This window comes from Ips typographus, linkage group LG1 (assembly GCF_016097725.1).
Source record: "Ips typographus isolate SLU linkage group LG1, UJ_Ityp_2.0, whole genome shotgun sequence".
NCBI lineage: Eukaryota > Metazoa > Arthropoda > Insecta > Coleoptera > Curculionidae > Ips > Ips typographus.
Window position 1 is genome coordinate 28,087,730 of NC_138422.1, and position 19,519 is coordinate 28,107,248.

At 31.8% G+C, this 19,519-nt stretch overlaps 2 protein-coding genes across 3 annotated transcripts in view; one reads left to right on the forward strand and one right to left on the reverse strand.

The window, feature by feature from the left end:
• Positions 1–19,519, reverse strand: part of mus301 (mutagen-sensitive 301) — a 178,741-nt gene that overhangs the window by 152,521 nt on the left and 6,701 nt on the right. The gene's annotated exons all lie outside the window — the stretch shown is intronic.
• Positions 1–19,519, forward strand: part of RhoGEF3 (Rho guanine nucleotide exchange factor 3) — a 164,561-nt gene that overhangs the window by 26,459 nt on the left and 118,583 nt on the right. Inside the window, exon 4 of one of the 2 annotated variants that reach the window (XM_081995654.1) lies at positions 8,074–8,261. In XM_081995654.1, the coding sequence (XP_081851780.1) occupies positions 8,074–8,261 (188 nt within the window). Of the gene's footprint in view, positions 1–8,073; positions 8,262–12,816; positions 12,974–19,519 lie in introns of those variants that run through there. The other variant, XM_081995655.1, reaches the window with a different exon arrangement.

The following is a 19,519-nucleotide window of genomic DNA, read 5'->3' on the forward strand; positions in this document are numbered from 1 at the left end:
ACTTGGCAATACTGATACGAAATTGTCACACTAATTTTTGTCTTACAACTATCTACTCACTAATTTATAAGATAATTATAATAGTTGTCATGTTTTAGAGATATAACTTGGTCAGTGAATCCTGCGACTGTTACAAAAACGGAAAAAAAGTTTTTAAATTACTTCTTCAAACAACTTTTGTTAAATATGACTGAAAACAAGATAGATAACATTCAGCTAAATAACAAAACTAAACAATTTAATGTCGGCTCAAAATTCCGAAACTGAGGCTTACCTTTTTCGTCGTTGACCTTTTGTTAGAGAACAAATGAAGCGCAAAACAGACCTGGGGCCGATTTGAGACGAAAATAAACCCCCTATTCGAGAAGAATGGATTAATAAGACTGTGCGGCACAAAAGGGCTTCCAGAGACCTTTCTCTTATTAAAATACACGAGCGAGCAAAGTTGCCCCTGCCATACAACCGATTAAATCCGCTTTACGTTAGTCTCCATCAAATTGTGGCAAAAACTAAAAATAAAATCGGTTTGCAAATGTAGGAGCAAAACTGTAATTAATCGACAGACGAAACTATTTCAATTCCCACACCCAAAAGTTTATATCGGGATCTATCGATCGTTGTTCGAACCCAATTTTTACAATAAACCCACCACGAACAATCTGGCTTTTTAGCGAATTCAATTTAGTTGCATTGGGAAAAACCCGATCTGCCTATTTCCAGAGAAAATTGGGGATTTGTTTGCAGGATGAACCTGTGTTACTTTTAGGTTAACGTTTATTTACCCAACCATGACGGAGGTGTACAAATTTCAACCCAACTGAAGGACTTTAATGCGATTAGTTTAAGTTCCGGTTGTTTTTAGAGGAAGCATTAAAAGATTTCGAGCTGGTTGCATTAGATTAGCTTTAGCAAAAGGTAGAATAAATTCCTTTTAAATCGGACATTAATCTTTCAAAATGTTCCGCCTGAAATAACACGAGTTAGTTGTAACTTTCTTCTAAAAATCAGGAATAATCTTTTTATCCTTCTGCAAGCAATTAGTAACTCAGTTTTTTTAAGGTAATGAATTCACAAATAATTAATCACCCTAAATGTTTTGGAAGTTAAAACTATAAGAAGTTTAACTTTATGGTGCAGCTTCAGTTTACAGTAAAAATCTGTGATTTTAGTAGTTAAAGTTGATGTTTTGCCACTATCAACTTTTAGAGTAAAAAGTAAATTCTTCGTAATTTTTGTTCTGGTTATGACCCAAATAAAAAGAAGAAGAATGAATAATAATTTCGACAAAGTTTTACTAAACTTTTTCAGTGACAAACGTGGCAACGTCGCCAATGTGAAATTTTTCTCAGATTGTTTATTAGGGTTTACTACACCATTTACACATGTATTTTAGAAAGCGTCAGTGAAATTTTAGAAACCATAAGATGGATTTAAAAAATATTACTTGTATTTCAGAAAAGGTACTTTCAATTTTAGAATAATAACTTTGATTTTCGAAATTGCAATTTGTATTTCAGATTAGTCAGTTGTATTATAGAAAAGAGCAGTTGGATTTTAGACATGGTCATTTGTAATTTGGAAAATTAAAGTTGAGCAAAAAAGTAAATAAAAAGAAAGTAAATAAGTAAAAAAAGTAAATAGTTTAACGAATATTTTTAATAACATTGTGGTTTAAGCAGTTCAATGAAAAATCGATTTATCATGAAAACCGTTTATTTTATCGAAATAAAGGAAGAGTACAATTTTTCGATAAAAATGTCAAGAGTATCCATTAATGGCGTTTGCAGCTGAAAATAATGACAGCTGTCAAAGTTTAAGCAAATTGTGTCTTATGTCCAGTTAGTTCCTGCCTTTCGAAGACGAGATACCTGGTTTTCATGTCAAATAGAAGGTCTCTTTCGATAAAACATTAAACCCAATAATCATTACAAAGTGTTTCAAAAGTTACGGCCAAAAACGTTAATTGGAAGGCAGTTCTTTGGGGCTCAATATTTCCCTTAAGAGTGACTTTGAAAAAAAATTATATGAACCAATCTTCTTATTTTGACCTCCCCTGCATGCCCCCGAGAGATTGTCATATAGTTATGGGACACCCTGTATATTTTATATAAATTAATACTCCCGATGGGCGGGTTTTTTTGCTTAAAGTGATTTTATAAAAAAAAATAAACTAATAACCACATAGAAACACAAAAAAATCTGAAATTGAAATAACGCATTCTAAAATACAAGTGACGAATCTGAAATACAACTTGTTTAGTAAAATATTCTCTTTAAGAAAACAACCTGTTTAGTAAAATATTCTCTTTAAGAAAATATAGAGGACAAAAACCTCTCTTGAAACTATAAAACTAAATTCGATAAGAAAATCCGAAACAAAGCTAAACATTTACCGTATTCTAATTTCGTCGGAAAGACTACAAAATTTACATTCATCGCCATGAAAATTTCGTTTGGCGTCAACGAAACGGTAAAAGCAACTCTAAAACGGGAAAACTTATCGAAACATTCATTTTAAACGAGGTTGTTGTGCTACCGAGACAAATACATATAATTTTGTTTCGAAACTCGCCGCCCCCATCGCTTTGAACTAATTCAAATGCTGGAGCTTTGATTGTTTGTTTAGTCAGACATTTGTTAAATTGTTGTATTTTAACCGAGTTTTAGTAATACTAACTGTTAACAAAGAGTGTAAAATCGTTAAATTTGTAATCATTATTTTGTTTTAAAATTCGTAGCCCTCATTGAAATCTGTTTATATTTTTATATAATTTAAACGCCACCGAAACTTACAGTGTCAACAGAATAAAGCCATCCCTCGGGAATTTCTATAAAGTCAGCCAATTTAATCGCGTAACGTTCCCTCTAGAATTTATTGGAATCTATAGGCCAAAACGGTCGAGGAAGAAACTATATGGAGGGTAACAAAACGTGAAATAACTCTCATGTGTTGCCGAGGAAATTGAACCTATCCCACTTTGAAACCCAATTGCTGAGACTCGAAAATGCTATTGATTTTTCGTTATTATTGTGCCACATACCAATTTATTGCTCCAATATCTGTTACAAGTTTGAAATCACATCTTCTGTTTGAACGTACAATATTCCAAAGCGGATTTCTTATTAATCACAATGATGATGACATTCATAGCAGTTAAAAATTTGTATAAAACACGTTTTGAGGAAAAATTCACTTAAATGATGAATTAAATTTTAGAATAAGGCATTTTCACTTTCTGAAATCTTTAGAACTCAACAACAGTAACTTTGTTAAATTAATTACAGGGCATGGATATTGTTTAGATACATGTTAGTCAACAGAACGAATATTTTATATTAACTACTTCATCACAGTAAGTTTTCTCTTATAATCACTATTTAAAGTGACAATTTTAATAATAAGATTAAAAAATAATGAGATTGTTGACATTATGGTTGATTTTCCATTCAACTGCACCAAATTAGTTTTGTGTCAAAAGAAAACGAACTTTATTGTTATAAACAGTGAAATGTATAATTATTTAGAAACTGCAGTTGTTTAAAAATTCCTCTTTTTCTGTTAATGTGAGGGACTACTTTTGCACTGTTGATATTATGACTGATTTTTGTTTCAAACAGTTTGATTTATTAAAAAGAATTACCATACTAAATGAGTTTTAAGTGAAGCAAATATGAATTTAATTACATCAACAGTAACATTGTTAGTTATTTATAAATTGGGTGTAGAAAACCAAAAAAAAGGATATTCCTGTACTTATTTGAACGTTTGAATATAAGAAAAATAGTTTGGTACACATTATTTACTACAAAAAATACGACTTAAATTGGTCAGAGGAATATGAAATCTGGCTTGAGAATCACTGTATTTTGAGGTACTTTGAGGTAAACTGTAATTTGAGGAATTTAAAATTGTAAAGTTGTCAGAGACTCTCTAAAGTAATTTTTAAAATGCATGTAAATCTGTCAACATTGCTCTTTGCTAGCTAACTCAAATCAACTTTAAGCTAGTAATGGGTTTTCATTAGCTTAAACCGTTAGAAATTTGTGACATTATTCTAATTTTGTTGATACTTTTAGAAACATAGCTTATGGTTATTTTACACTGAATTTTTGCCTATTGTCGTTATGTTATTATTTTCATAATTTTTTTTTAAATTCATAAAAAAATGTCTAGAATCAGGTAACAGAATAATTTTAAAAAATTGTTGATTTATTGATTAAGTATTATCTGAAACATAACGAACAAGTAAATTGGTAAAATTAGAAACAACTTAATTAAACCGTCGCTGTCAATTTGATTGAAAATTCTGTACCCTTTCAAGTATAATGGAATAAAGGTTCGTTTTATTGCTAAACCAGGAACAAAAGGTGGGTTTTTTTCACTCTTTTTGTCCTCCTCTTTAAAAACGTCCGAACTTGACGCAATATTTCAATAAAATCAATAGCGGCTCTCGAGACTTTTAGCAAGTGGGCTTCAGAATTTCCGGATAAGTTCAATTTCCTCGGCAACACATTTATTTTACGTTTCGTTAGTCTTTCGTACAGTTTTTTCGGTCGGCCATACTATAATAAATTTCAATTAAGTCCCAGTAGATGATCAAATTGACTGAACCTAACCAGAAGATTCGTTCTTTTCCAACTAAAGTTCCAATTTATTGCAAATTTATGTTCAAGTAATTTTCTGAGTAGTTAAGTTAGTTTGTTTTCAGATAAGTCAGAATCAGATATGACTTAAAAAAGCTTTGCAGAGTGCTCTAAGATACTTAACAGAAACATAACTTAAGAAATTAATTATCAGAGCTGTAATTTTTAAAATCCAGATTATTTTGGTGTCCGAAGGTTGAATTTTAATAGCACAAAATAACACATAATTTAATATCACTTTTTAAGAGAGCCAAAACACTTTACTTTTAAGGACCTCTTATTCCTTAACTGGAAAATTGAAACAATTTAATAATTCCTTATAGTAGGTTACATTGTTACGTTTAGAACTTAGAAGGACTATAAATAAAAGCTAATTGTGCCCTCAAAACTTTATGACGTTTTGAAATTCGTAACAAGCTGATTCAACTTGTTACATTGTGTTTTACAACTGCAAAGTTCAAACTTCCATAGACACGAAAAATTAAGACAAAACATTGCGTTAAATTTATGTTTTTTTATTAATAAGTTGCTTCATCAATCTGATGTTATAACAAATTAAAACTTATATTCCACATGGTTTTATGAGGTGCAGTAAAGTCGCTGGCAACCAGTAAGCTCGTTAACGTAACGCTTTCCTTCAAATACCGCTCAACTCTAAAACTTAAAATGGCTTTTTAAAGCTCTTAGGTGTAATTTTTGCACCCCCAAAGTCATAAAAACCAAGTGTCTCGCAATAGCAGTTAATTCTAATTAAATTCTGCTCCGACAACGCGAAATGAAAAGGAATCTGGTTTCGTTTTAATAGATTTTTGAACGTTGGCCCGAAACTATCGAAACAGCTTTATTCTGAGCTTTTTCTCGTAGTTAATTATGTTTTTTGGTTCTGCTGATACGTAACCGCTAAATATTGCCAAATGATTCTAAAGTCAATCAATATACAAGAATGAAAGTTTCAAAAATTGTAAATAGCAACTGAATTGCCAGAAGAAATAGAGCTATTGGAACTGTGAGTCATAACTCATTATTATACAAGGTGGTCCAGTTTTAAATGTCAATAATTCACCAATGGATAGCCAATCAAAAAATAAGTTGACATGCATTACGTCATTTTCCTGAAGAACACTTCCTAAGAAAGACACAGACCTTCAAAATTGTTTACTTTAAAATGGTTCAAAACGATTCAAATCTGGTCATCTGTGAGGTTTACGAGTTAATTTTTGACACTGAAAATAGTCAAAAATCAGGATTTTTTTTATTCAATTAAACACTGGTAACAGTCCGAATTTTTGGACTAATTTAATTCTAAAAATTAGTGTTTGAGACTAATAACGTAGCATTTAATGCCAAAATTGTTTACTTTCATCAATGAAGAGTCTGAAACATAACTTTTACTAGAAAAAATTGTTTAAAATTCGATTTTTCAGTCTTAAAGCAAAGTGAAGCGTCTAGAAGTCAATTTAATAGTGACAAAGCTTGAAATGGCATGTTTAAACCTATGGAAAATGTAAAAATAGTTTTTTAAAGCTCCTATGTCAAAAACTTGGTGAAGATAACCCTAAAACTCGATTTTCCTAGCTGAAAGCAGTTTCAAAGCCCTAAAAATAGTCCAGAGTTCTAAGAAAATGAAAAGCAAAGTAATCAAACATGGAAAGTCTTCAAGTCAATTTTTATGAATCTAATGTCAATATCCTGTATTTAAGACTATTTTCAAGACTAAAATATTGAAACGTATTTTCAATCTATAAAAACTTACTTCAAATGGAAATTTTGATGTCACTTTTCATTGGTTTAGAGTTACTTTTTGGTGTCCAAGTCAAGTTTCAAGACTGAAATGTGTGAATTTGTAGTAAAAAATTGTAGATAAAGTAGTTTTTCATGACTACAACCTAATTTTTACTACTAAAGTTATTCAACTTATCTGAAAACTATAACGACTGACTACAAAGACAGTTTTTAGCATTTCAAGTCAATTTTCACAGTTTTCAAGTCAATTGCCAAGGCTAAAATCGTACAATTTCTGAAAACTGGTCAAAAGACAATTTTTAAGCCTCTCAAGTAAATTTTCACCGTTTCAAAGTAAATTTACTCGTTTCTAAGTCAATTTTCAAAACTAAAGTCTTTCAATTTGTCTGGAAACTATGAAAACTGGCTACAAAGACATTTTTTAAGCTTCTTAAGTAAATTTTCACTGTTTTCAAGACAATTTTTAAGTTAAGTTGGGTTGATTTTGGGTCTTTGAACGTAATAACTCAGTTATCTAGTAAACGAAGCTTCAAATCATAAGAGGTACTTATTTTGTCAAATTGGACAAGTAAAGTAAAAAAAACTGAAATTTTTGAAAAATATCCAGAGAATCAGGCAGAAACATGAAAACCATCTTCCTGTATCTACGCTACTGGAGAATTTTGGTAAACGTCATTCATAATAAGTATTAATTTTATAAGTGCTTGTTCCAAATTTATTTATTTATGACAAAAAACCGATTTTTTAAATTGAAATTTGAAGGACTGTATTTTTCTTAGGAAGCATTTTTCAGGAAAATGACATAATGCATGTCAACTTATTTTTTAATGGGCTATGGAATGTTGAATTAATGACATTTAAAACTGGACCACCCTGTATAAACAAATTGGCTTGAATTTAAACCTGAGCTCGTTAGATTTCAAAACAAAAATTACCCTTTTTTTGCGACACACAGTATATCTAAATTATCCAGTCCAGTGTATTGAAAGTTTATATTAACTTAAGTAAATATCCACCCTAGTATTAAAGCCGGAATATTCAAATTAGTCATATCAATGTCAAAAGGAAAAAAGGGCTTGAATTAATATACTTAATGGCGGTAGCTTTTCGGCACAGGAAATTATGGTAATAAGCGTAAACGATAGGCCGCTTTGTTCCGGAAATTTCGGCACGAGATTTCAAGATTTAAAATAAAGGAAAAGTTTTCGTTTACGACATTTTGACGACAACATAGCGTAATATTCACAGAAATTGTAAATGATGAAATTATGCTTTTTCAGTTTTTTTTAATGTTTTACTACCAAAATTATGTTGATTATTTCCTTCCTATCAATTTTGACCAATCAAAATCAAGAATTAGTATAACAAATGTAAATTTTAAGTGGAAAAATCACTTAACAACTGTCAACTTAGCTGTCAGCAGTTTTTCCGGAAAAAAATTCGAAAAAATTGCACACTCCTCACAGCAACATAAAGAATAGTGTTACCTTTTCTAGCTTGAAAGTTATTGTTCTTATTAATTATTGTTCTTATTGTTTTAATTAAAATAAAATGTTTATTTCTCAGGAAATAATCTTGCCAAATATCCCTCGTGCATTTAATTTTTCCCCCGATAATTTTTTTGTTCTTTTTGCCATTTTCCTAGTGATTTTTTTTAACTAAACTATTTGGTTCTTTTTCTTTCAGAGAAGCATTGACAGTGCAATAGAGTCTTCAACAAAATCAAATCAACAAGGAAGACAATCTTCAATGATTAACGACGCTAGCAAAAGATGGATATACAGTGTGGACGCGGCAATTCGACAAAATTCAGCTCCCAAAGCACCAGCAAGGGTCAGTCCATCCACGAACGAGAATCAGCCATCCGTAACTAGGTTAGTGTGTCTTTAACTGAACAAATCCAGGCCAAATATTTATTTTCGTTCGGGAGAGCGTCAGTGTTCGTTGTTTTTTTTTTAATCGAATTGGGACTTGACGAACTGTTTGCCTTTCATTCGAGTCCAGTTCGAAAAATAAGAGAAAAACGCGCATATAATAATTGTGTGCACAAGTTTGCCCTTTTCCAAACGGCAGCACAAAGAGATGACGGAACGCGATTCGAATGCACCCGAATCAGATTTGTTCGACCGGTTTTTACGTGAATGTGGAATTAGCCATTCCAAACTTTGATGGCGGCACGTGTACATGGAAATAAAAGAACTATGCATTATCTATTATAAGTGAGTCTGAATAACTAACCTGACATCATTTTGATGAATTTAGGTTGGAAACCAGAAGAATCTACAAGTTTCAATTGCTTCAAGCCTCTAAAAAAAATAAGATTTAAAAAAATTTGAAAAAATCATCTAATTTGTTTTATATCTTCTACAATGAGCTTTTGCAAAGTTGATCTCATCTAGATCAAGGTAAATCATCTTTGAAAACACTGATTCTATTTTTCCAAGTTTTCCATATAATCTGTGTATCTTGCCCAGAAACCAGCAACCAGTTCTAAAAGATCTATGTGTGTTTTTGTATCTTCCAGACTTCTAGCTACCAGGAAATAGTTATTTTCCCAACAAGTGCGGAAAGTGATACATCGCTACGCTCGTTTGGGCAACTTCAGTCAGAGTGCGGGGAAAACACTTTACGTACGTGACATTACAACATTATTTTTTCTACGAGCGCTTTCAATAATTGGAATAAACGATAATTGAAAATAAATGATTAAGAATATTATTCTTTTATACATATTAACGCACATTAAAAATAATATTAACTACAAAAATAAAACATGATTACAACCTACAAACTTGATGACCATAAATGGGTTATTGATGTAATGCACTACTTCTTACTAATATTAATAATAAATGAACAATTATTATATGAAATAACAATTTAGAATGTGATACATAAATTAACATAATTTATTTTTCCCACCCTAGTGCGGGAAAGTCTCTATTTCGAGAACAAAAATATTGCGGGAGTGTTATCATTCGTATTCGTTTTCGTAGAAATTTTTTTTTTTAGTTTCTCGCCATGTTTAACAATTTTACCGAAACGATTTTAATGATTTCATATTACTGTCAGGTTACAAAGTACAGGGTGTCTGTATCTTAGTTGGGTATCTTAGTTGGTTTTGAGAATTTCTTCCCCGAAGCTGATTCAATGTTTCTTATTGATTGGTACTAAAATGGTTACTATCAACAAAGCCAATTGTCTGTATATACTTGTATATTTACAATAATTTACTAATTGAAAAACTAAAAAAAGAGTTGTGATGATTAAAATTTATGAAGTTGAGCTTAATTCTTTAAGTTAGTTAAAAGGAATTTTAATTAACTCAATTCAAAAATCGAGGTCCACATATACAATTGTAATTAGGAACACCAACCAGAAAAGAACTGGTGGAAATGGCGACGAAAAAGATAACCTAATAGTTAAAAAAAATAAATGACTCAAAATATACAGGGTGGTCCAGTTTTAAGTGTCAATAATTCACCATTCGATAGCCAATCAAAAAATAATTTGACTTGCATTATGTAATTTTTCTGAAAAACGTTTCCTAAGATACAGCCCACCAAATTTCAATTTAAAAAATCGTTTTATAGTGTAAAACTGAACATTCAAGACTTGTGAGAGTCCAAATTTGTACTGAATAGACTAAAAATTTGTTATTAACTACTAGGAATAGTCTCATAATTCGTTTTCTCAGACTGCCTTCCTGGTAAAAACTAAAAACAGTCCGGAAATCAAGACAAAGATTGTATTGTACATGAAACTCATTTTTTCCTACTAAAAATAATCTAAAAGTTGATTTTTAAGGCTAGAACTAACTTTACTAGGACTAAAGAGAGTCCAAAAGCCTATTTTCAGGACTTTAACTCAATTTTCTGAAACAAGACTAGAAGTAAATTAAATATTCGGACTATTTTACTTCTTAAGACTAATATCGCAGCATTTGGTACCAACATTTTTTACTTTTATTACGGAAGAAACTTCTTTGTGGAAATAATCTTAAACTCGATTTTTCAGTCTTAAAAAGCACTAAAAACAGTCTGAATTTCTTAGAGATACTACAATTTAGTGCACCTATGAGTGTAGAAGTCAATTTAATAGTGAAGAAGCTTGAAATGACATTTTCAAGACTATGGACAGTGTCCAAACTGGCTTTTAGGCCTGATAAGTCAAAAGATAGTCTTAAAGGCATCTTAAAGCATTAAAAACAGTCTAGATTTTTAAGAAATACTTGAATTTTTAGCACTGATGTGTCTAGAAGTCGATTTAATAGTAAAAAAGCTTAGAATGATATTTTAAGTCTATGGAGAATGAAAAAAATTTTTTTTTAAGTTTGCTATGTTAATAACTTCGATTTTCCAAGCTGAAAGCAGTTTTGAAACAATAAAAATAGTCCAGAATTCTAAGAAAATGAAAAGCAAAATAAAAAGTACGAAAAGTTAGTTTTCAAGACAATTTTTATGAATCTAATGTCAATGTCCTGTATTTAAGACTATTTTCAAGACTAAAATATTGAAATTTGTCTTCAAATTACGAAAACTAACTTCAAATGCTAATTTTACTTTTCTGATGTCACTTTTTAGTGTTCAAGTCAATTTTTAAGGTTTAAATGTATGAATTTGTAAAAAAAAAATCAAGTGGTTAGTGTTTTTTTTATGTAAACAAGTCAATTTTGAATATTAAAGTCTCTGGATGTGTATGAAAACTGGTTAGAAACACAATTTTTAATCTTCTGAAATCAATTTTTATCTTTTCTAAATCAATTTTCAAAACTAAAGAATTTCAGTTTATTTGGAAACTATGAAAACTGGCTACAATGAAATTTTTTAGGCTTCTCAAGTCAATTTTTCGTTTTCAAGACAATTTTTAAGTTGGGTTGGGTTAGTTTTGGGTCTTTGAACGTAATAACTGAATTATCTTGTAAACGAAGTTTCAAATTAGAATTGTATAAGAGATAATTAATTTTTCATCGTGAACAATAAAATGAAAAGAAACTGTAATTTTTGAAAAATATCTAAAGACCTAGAAAATAAGACAAAAACATGAAAACCATCTTCCTGTATCTACGCTTCTGGAGAATTTGGGCAAACGTCATTCATAATGAGTATTAATTTCTAGAGTGCTTGTTCCAAATTTGATTCAACGGTCTGACAGTTATGACAAAAACACCGAATTTTTAAAGTGAAATTTGAAGAACTGTATTTTCCTTAGGAAGCCTTTTTCAGAAAAATGACATAATGTATGTTAACTTATTTTTTGATGGGCTATCGAATGGTGAATTATTGACATTTAAAACTGGACCACCCTGTACAGCTGATAATAGGGAAAGATGGCTGGATCTTATAAAACTATGAACTTCAATTTGATTTCACTATCTTTCATCAGTTTAGAGAACGGATAAGTAGGCAATTGCCAACGGTCGAACGAATACAGAATCCTAGATTTTCCGCAACTGTGCGATATGAAATAAACCAATCACAGGCAATCTTCAGCGTGCGATATGAAATAGACCAATTACAGCTAATCTTAAACGTAAACAAAATAATTATTTTGATTGTCATCCGCCTTTGGCGCGTGCTCAAATTTTTGTCTTCGTGCGATAGGGACATCCTAATCACCCTTGTTGTACAATATACTATTATAGTACGTCCACATGTGCAGCATTTGCGTAAATCCCAGCACAGTGGGTAGTTTGTAATTGGTCAGCAGCAATCTGCAAGCTTTTTTTTTTGACCAATCACAAACTACGAACCATGCTCTGATTTACCCAAATTCTGGACCAGTCTTTTATGCAGATATGGAAATTGTAAAAATTTTGGTGACATGATAACATTCAGACTTTTTAACGAGTGATCAGGTGACTGTTAAATCTGTTCCGACACATGTTTACATTGAAAGTTTTTCCTTCTTGGTCGATAACATTTCTTCTTCTGATCAATTGATTTCCTGTGAATATGATCTGTATGTTTTCAACTATCAAATATTAATAGTTTGCTTTTTGAATGTTTCTGAATAAGTTTTTATATGTATTTGCGACTAAAACCATTCAGCGTTGCCAAATTTACGGTTGCGTGGGGATTATCTCCCCCACGAGCCGCTTTCATATTATTACCCGAATAAAATTCTAACGGCTTATTTTGCTAAGGTCTTTTGTGCACGTTTGATTAAAATTCCCGAGGGGTTCGAATACATTTTTCCGTGAATTCTGCGATATTTTCACTAATTTTCGACACTTCATTGATCGCATTTTCTCGCTAGATTGCCTAGACACTTAACGCGCGTTTCTTCTATCTTTTGCTTCTTGATCACTTGAGGGCGCAAAACGAGGAAAAAAAAACGCCAACATAACCTCTAGTTTATGCGGTTCGCGTCCTTCGGTTTTCTCCTTTTGCTGGTGCTTTGGTTTCGCAGAAGTAGTCAGTCTCGACGCGAATTCCGATCGATCCGATGGCGACATAGGTGAACGAGTGTTTTCGAGATATTGTACCGATTACGAAAGAAAACGCCGGCTTCAGTGTGGGATTTCTTCAGATTGTGTTTTTTTTTGGGATATGCAGGGTGGCCATTTTAAGACGCGAAGCAACAGGCAGGTTATTTGGTATTTTGTCTCGCCGAGCAATTTTTAATGCTTTGTTAACCAACTGTGCATTTAGCACAAGGATTTTACTTAAATTAGGTTTGTTTGTGACAAAAAAAAGCAATATAAGTTTACATTTACCAGTTAAAAGAATTAAATTTTACAAACTTTAGGATGAGAACAGGGTTTTAAAATACAGCATTTATTATATCTAAAAGTTTTTTTTTGTAGCTTTTAAGAATCATTACACTACCCCAAACAGTTCCTGTGACATTCGAAAAAACTTAAAATTTCACATTTTGTTTTTCTTACAAATATCTCAAAAACTCTCCTACTAAAATTTTCGATTTTTAGAATACCCTGTATATCAGTTTACTAACATAATCAGAATAATATATTTTTTCTAATTTTGGCATATAAAGTGACACTTTTCAAAACTGATTAGAGTGACAAAACGTTTTACTTTTCGTAACTAGTTACGAAAAGTATCACTTTATCTAACTAGTTATGAAAAGTTCATTTCATCACTCCCTGTTTTTATGCATTTCCGTAGAAACATATGGGCGACATCCATCATAACATGTCGTTGTCACAGTTTATACAAGGTGCTATGAAAGTGAATATTTGTGTTAAATCACTTTAAAAGATGGTTTTCACAGCTTTTTGGTCAAAATTAGAAAAAATTATGTATGCAACACGTTTCGAAAATGTCTCATTGTGATGTCTCACAAAATCGCACTTTTCCTGGTTACATAAATAGCTATTAAAGGTTTTAACGCTTTTGAGAACATGTTTGGATTTCTAGTGTATGTAGGTTTTAACACAAGTCCTGGATGTCTAGAAATATATTTGAAGGTTTTAGCAGCCTTAGTAAATTATTAGGAAAACTGGCATAGAAACCACAAACAAGGCTTATATACCACAAGCCTTAGAAAAAATCTTCGATGCAGAGATGAGCGTAGTTTTAGAGGATTCTCAGATTTGAGGATTTTCAAACGCCTTCATCAAAACACAACTTTTGTGAGCAGCGTTTTCAATTTTAATGTTTTATGTAGTTGACATGTGCTTAAATGCCTCTAATTTGTTTTTCTACTATCTACAAGTTGTATAACGTTTTGGGATGCTTTTTTGTGGTGTTGAGAACCAAAAACCAAAAAAGATTACTGCTTCACGCAATCAAAGGCCTTAAAGAAGTCACAGATATGTTCAAAGATAGAATTATGACTACTTTTGCCCTGTTGAAAACTATTTTGTGTTTTGTGTACGAACAAAGAGTACAAATGGCTTGAATAGCAACTATGATCACCTAGCTTGGCAACTTTCAAGTTAGATAGAAAAATAATTGCAAGGAGGACATTGCAACGATGGCATCCCATTGGTCTATCTATCTATCTAATCAGCCCTAAACATCCATCTTTGGATATAGGGCTCTTCTTCTTTTCTACATGCCTCTCCAATGGTAATTAAGCCATATTATGTTTCAGAAAACTATATCTTCACCGGCAACAGAAAGTAACTGTTATTAAAATAGAAAGATCAAAGGTAACATAGATCTTGATAACTTGAAATATAATTTTAAGAAATTCGAATAAACATTGAAAAAGTCATTCCAAAGCAAGCTATGTAAAAATGCAATTTTGATCAAATTTGGAACAAGCACTTATGAAATTATTACTCATTATGAATGACATTTGCCAAAATTCTCCAGTAGTATAAATAGAAGAAGATGGTTTTCATGTTTTTGCCTAATTTTCTACGTCTCTAGAGATTTTTCAAAAATTACAGTTTGTTGTTCCCGATGGAAAAGAAATTATCTCTTATAAAATTCTGATTTGAAACTTCGTTTACGAGACAATTCAGTTATTACGTTCAAAGAACCAAAACTAACCCAACTTAACTTAAAAATTGTCTTGGAAACGGAAAATTCACTAAAGAAGCTTAAAAAAATTTCATTGTAGTCAGTTTTTATAGTTTCCAGGCAAACTGAAAGACTAGTTTTGAAAATTGACTTAGAAAAGATAAAAATTGATTTCTGAAGCTGAAAAATTGTGTTTGTAACCAGTTTTCATGCAAATCGAGAGACTTTAATATAGAAAATTGACTTGAAAACATAAAATACTACTTTTTCTATAATTTTTTACTACAAATTCATACATTTAAACCTTCAAAATTGACTAGAACACCAAAAAGTGACTCTGAAGCAATGAAAAGCGACATCAGAAGCTTAAGCATTTGAAGAAAGTTTTCATAATTTGAAGACAAATTTCAATATTATGAAGTCTTAAAACAAACTTTTTGTGCTCTTTACTTTGCTTTTCATTTTCTTAGAATTCTGGACTATTTTTGGTGCTTCAAAACTGCTTTCAGGTTGGAAAATCGAGTTTCAAGACTATCTTCACCAAGTTATTGACATAGCAAACTTAAAAAACAATTTTTACATTATTCATAGACTTAAAATGGCATTCCAAGCTTTGTCACAGTTAAATCGACTTCTAGACACCTCAGTGCTAAAAATTCGAGTATTTCTTAAAAATCTAGACTGTTTTTAGTGCTTTAAAGCTGTTTTCAGAGCCTCAAATCGAGTTTCAAGACTATCTTTATAAAGTTTTTGATTCATCAGGCCTAAAAGCCAGTTTGTACACTGTCCATAGTCTTAAAAATTTTATTTCAAGCTTCTTCCCTATTAAGTTGACTTCTACACTCATGTGCAATAAATTGTAGCATCTCTAAAAAATTCAGGCTGTTTAAGACTGAAAAATCGAGATTGACTATTTCCAAAAGTCAAGTTTCTTCAGTAATAAAAGTAAAAAATTTTGGTACCAAATGCTACAATTTTGAGTTTGGTACCAAATAGTCTTAAAATTGTCCTGTTTCAGTCCAGAAAATTGAGTTGTACACCAATTAAAGTCCTGAAAATAGACTGTTGGACTCTCTTTAGTCCTAGTAAAGTCAGTTCTAGCCTTAAAAGTAAACTTTTAGACTATTTTTAGTAGTAAAAAATGAGTTTCATTTGTCTTGATTTCCGGACTGTTTTTAGTTCTAGAAATCCAGTTTCAGACACTCGACCAGGATGATAGTCTGAGAAAACAAATCATAAGACTATTCCTAGTAGTAAATAGCAAGTTTTTAGACTATTCAGTACAAATTTGGACTCTCACAAGTCTTAAATGTTCAGTTTTACGCTATAAAACGATTTTTTAAATTGAAATTTGGAGGACTGTATCTTTCTTAGGAAACGTTTTTCAGAAAAATGACATAATGCAAGTCAACTTATTTTTTGATTGGCTATCGAATGGTGAATTATTGACACTTAAAACTGGACCACCCTGTATAAATTACATATGATAATATGATTAGTCACAGACAAATAAAGATGGTTTGTATTATCTCTGACTTTTTCACTATGTTACGTGATTATGTGTACTGTCTGATTTAGCAATCTACATGGTTTAATAATTGCATACAAAAATGCAAATCTGGAGACAAATTTAGTTGCTTATGGTGACGTAACCACTAATCTAGTCAAAACATCTGTATTTTCCTTGCTGGTCATCTATTAAGCCATATATTTATATAAATGCTATTTCGTAACAACGAGTTTTTTCACTAGAAATGGTTATAAAGCGATAGTAAAAGTGGTGGACGACCTGTCCGGTAAGTGGATTTGCAGATTCCTGACGATCCAAACATGCATTTTCTCTGTTAAGAACAAAATCCGGACAAAACTAGTGCCTCGTCGAAGCTTTCTTATTTTTTCCTTCGTGTTTGTTTAAAGCCAAGAACGGATTTCCTTCTTTGAATAATCCATGCATTGGCAGCAACTTCGATTTTACCTGAATTGCTGTAAGAATGCTAGTTGGCATTTAAATACGCTCATAATAATCGTTTAAATGCCAAGCTACACTTCGATTCCATGGTTTTGTTCTATTCCCATGGCTTTTGATGTGTTTTAAAAGAATGTTATAAGGTGTGGTTTCTAATAATCACTTCTTATAAAGTCAAATAAAATAAAATCAAAGAAACTTAATATAAAGTATTAAATAGTTATTTATGCAACAAGTGCAAAAATAGCTATTTATGTAACCAGTTACGAAAAGATCGATTTTGTGTAACGAATGAATGTTTGTAGGGCGAGCGCAGCGAGGTCCTACACTTTGAATGAGTTACACAATAAGACATTTTCGAAACGTGTTGCATACATAATTTTTTCTAATTTTGACCAAAAAGCGGTAAAAACCATCTTTTAAAGTGATTTATCACAAATATTCACTTTCATAGCACCTTGTATAAACAGTGACAACGACATGTTATGATGGATGTCGCCCATATGTTTCTACGGAAATGCATAAAAACAGGGACTGATGAAATTAACTTTTCATAACTAGTTACATAAAGTGATACTTTTCGTAACTAGTTACGAAAAGTAAAACGTTTTGTCACTCTAATCAGTTTTGAAAAGTGTCACTTTATATGCCAAAATTAGAAAAAAAACTTTTTGCATGGGTCGACTGCAAAATCGACTTATTTCGTGACATTTGTTGCACTAGTGGAAAAAAGAAGAACATTTTGCACCAAAAGTCATTATAAAAAGTGTACTTTTTTAGACGGTTTTATAAAAGGAAATGAAAAAGCAAAAAGTTAAATATCCAGAGTGCAAACTAAAGTGGTTTGATCAATTCGCTGTGTATAATTAATGGGAGGCCCTTCAAAACTGGCTTTGAAAGGGTTTTGAAAGTTTTAAAACAAATTTACGTTCCGACCCTTTTTTTCGAGGTGTTGTAATGTTTGAAACCCACTCGCACGTAACTAAATATAATTATAATTTAATTGTCTAAACCACACATTAATCATGAGTACCAATTGAACTGTACGGTTTTCGATTTAAGCTGCTAAAATCGGAAATCAAAACTCGTGAAATGATTAACTTTATATAGCTTTCGACGTAATGCAAGTTTAATAATGTTTGGTTGGGAACGTGGCAATATAAGAGTAAAGTCACGTAATTCCTTTTGTTACGACTCCATCAGGGGATATTTTTACGATCAATTGAAGCAAAAAAATATGAGACCGGTAAACTAATTATTCCATTTATTGCAGTATGCTGGAGCATTTTAACACGGAACCAACAAGGAAGATTGAAAAATTCTTAAGTATTTTATTTTGTTATTTTAAATCTGACTGATTTTATGATAATAAAGAAACGTAAAATTATGTAACTAAGTGTGTATGTGTAATTCAGTGTTACATAAAAATTAAGTATCCCTCAACACCCTTCAATTATTATTCAAAATACAATTTTAAGCGTACAAAAAGCAAAAAAAAATATTTACATTATTATCGAGAATATACAGGGTGTCCCTGGAAGGTGCAGAAAAAATGCTACCACAAATTCTTGAGGCTTAAATATGACGATATAACCCAACTTACCTCAGTCCAAAAGTCTATAATATTTTAAATAAAAATCTTGAAAAATGAAATACAGGGTTACTCAGTTGGCGCCCTTTACATTTTACAAGGGAAATGAGAGTAGATTTGAATTTTTCACCCCACAAAATGCCTCTTAGCCGAATTTTGGGACAATACACCAATACTATGAAGGCTTTCACGTTTAAAACTGAAATACAAAAGTTATCCGGGCTTATAAGAACAGCTCTTTAAACACTCAATCAAGACAGAGAGATCTTCATTTTACCTGACTACGAACGGAAGATCGAAACCCTTCTGGATCCCATAACCTACAAGAAGTTGCCACGTGATCCAACAGGTCAAATACCACAAACCAACTTATTAAAGATTCCACGACTGTCGCTGCTGAGGATATCTTGAAACTCAAGAAGACAGAGGCCCTTCCACCCAGACTTTATGGTTTGCCTAAAATACACAAGCCGGATGTACCTCTGAGACCCATTGTTGGTGCCATAGGAGGCTCTACGTATGAGATAGCAAAGTAATAGGGAAGACGAAAGACAGAGACTCAGCACATTTTGTGGACAAATTGCATGCCTTAACTTTATCTCCAGGTGACATCTTTGTGAGTTTTGATGTTGATTCTTTATTCAGTACCCATCAAAACGGCTATAAAGCAGATTTTCCACTGGACCTCGCCAAATTGTTCAGACACTGCCTAACCACCACTTACTTCCAGTAGCAGGGTGAGTTCTTCGAACAGAACGATGGTGTAGCAATGGGCAATCCTCTCAGTCCGGTAATAGCAAACTATTTTATGGAAACATTTTAAGTAAATGCCCTAGACACTGCTCCAAAGAAACCAAAGTGCTGGTTTCGATACGTTGACGATACCTTTGTAGTTTGGAGCCACGGTGAAGATGAACTGCAGCGATTCTTGGTACATCTAAACTCCGTAAATCCAAGAATTTAATTTACTATGGAGACCAAAAAAGAAGGACCTCTACCCTTCCTGGATGTAATGGTGACAAGGAAACCTAATAAAACACTGGCTCACACGGTGTATCGAAAACCAACACACACGGATCGTTATCTCAATAGTGGATCTAATCATCACCCTAGCCAAAAAAGAGGATCAAACGAACATCA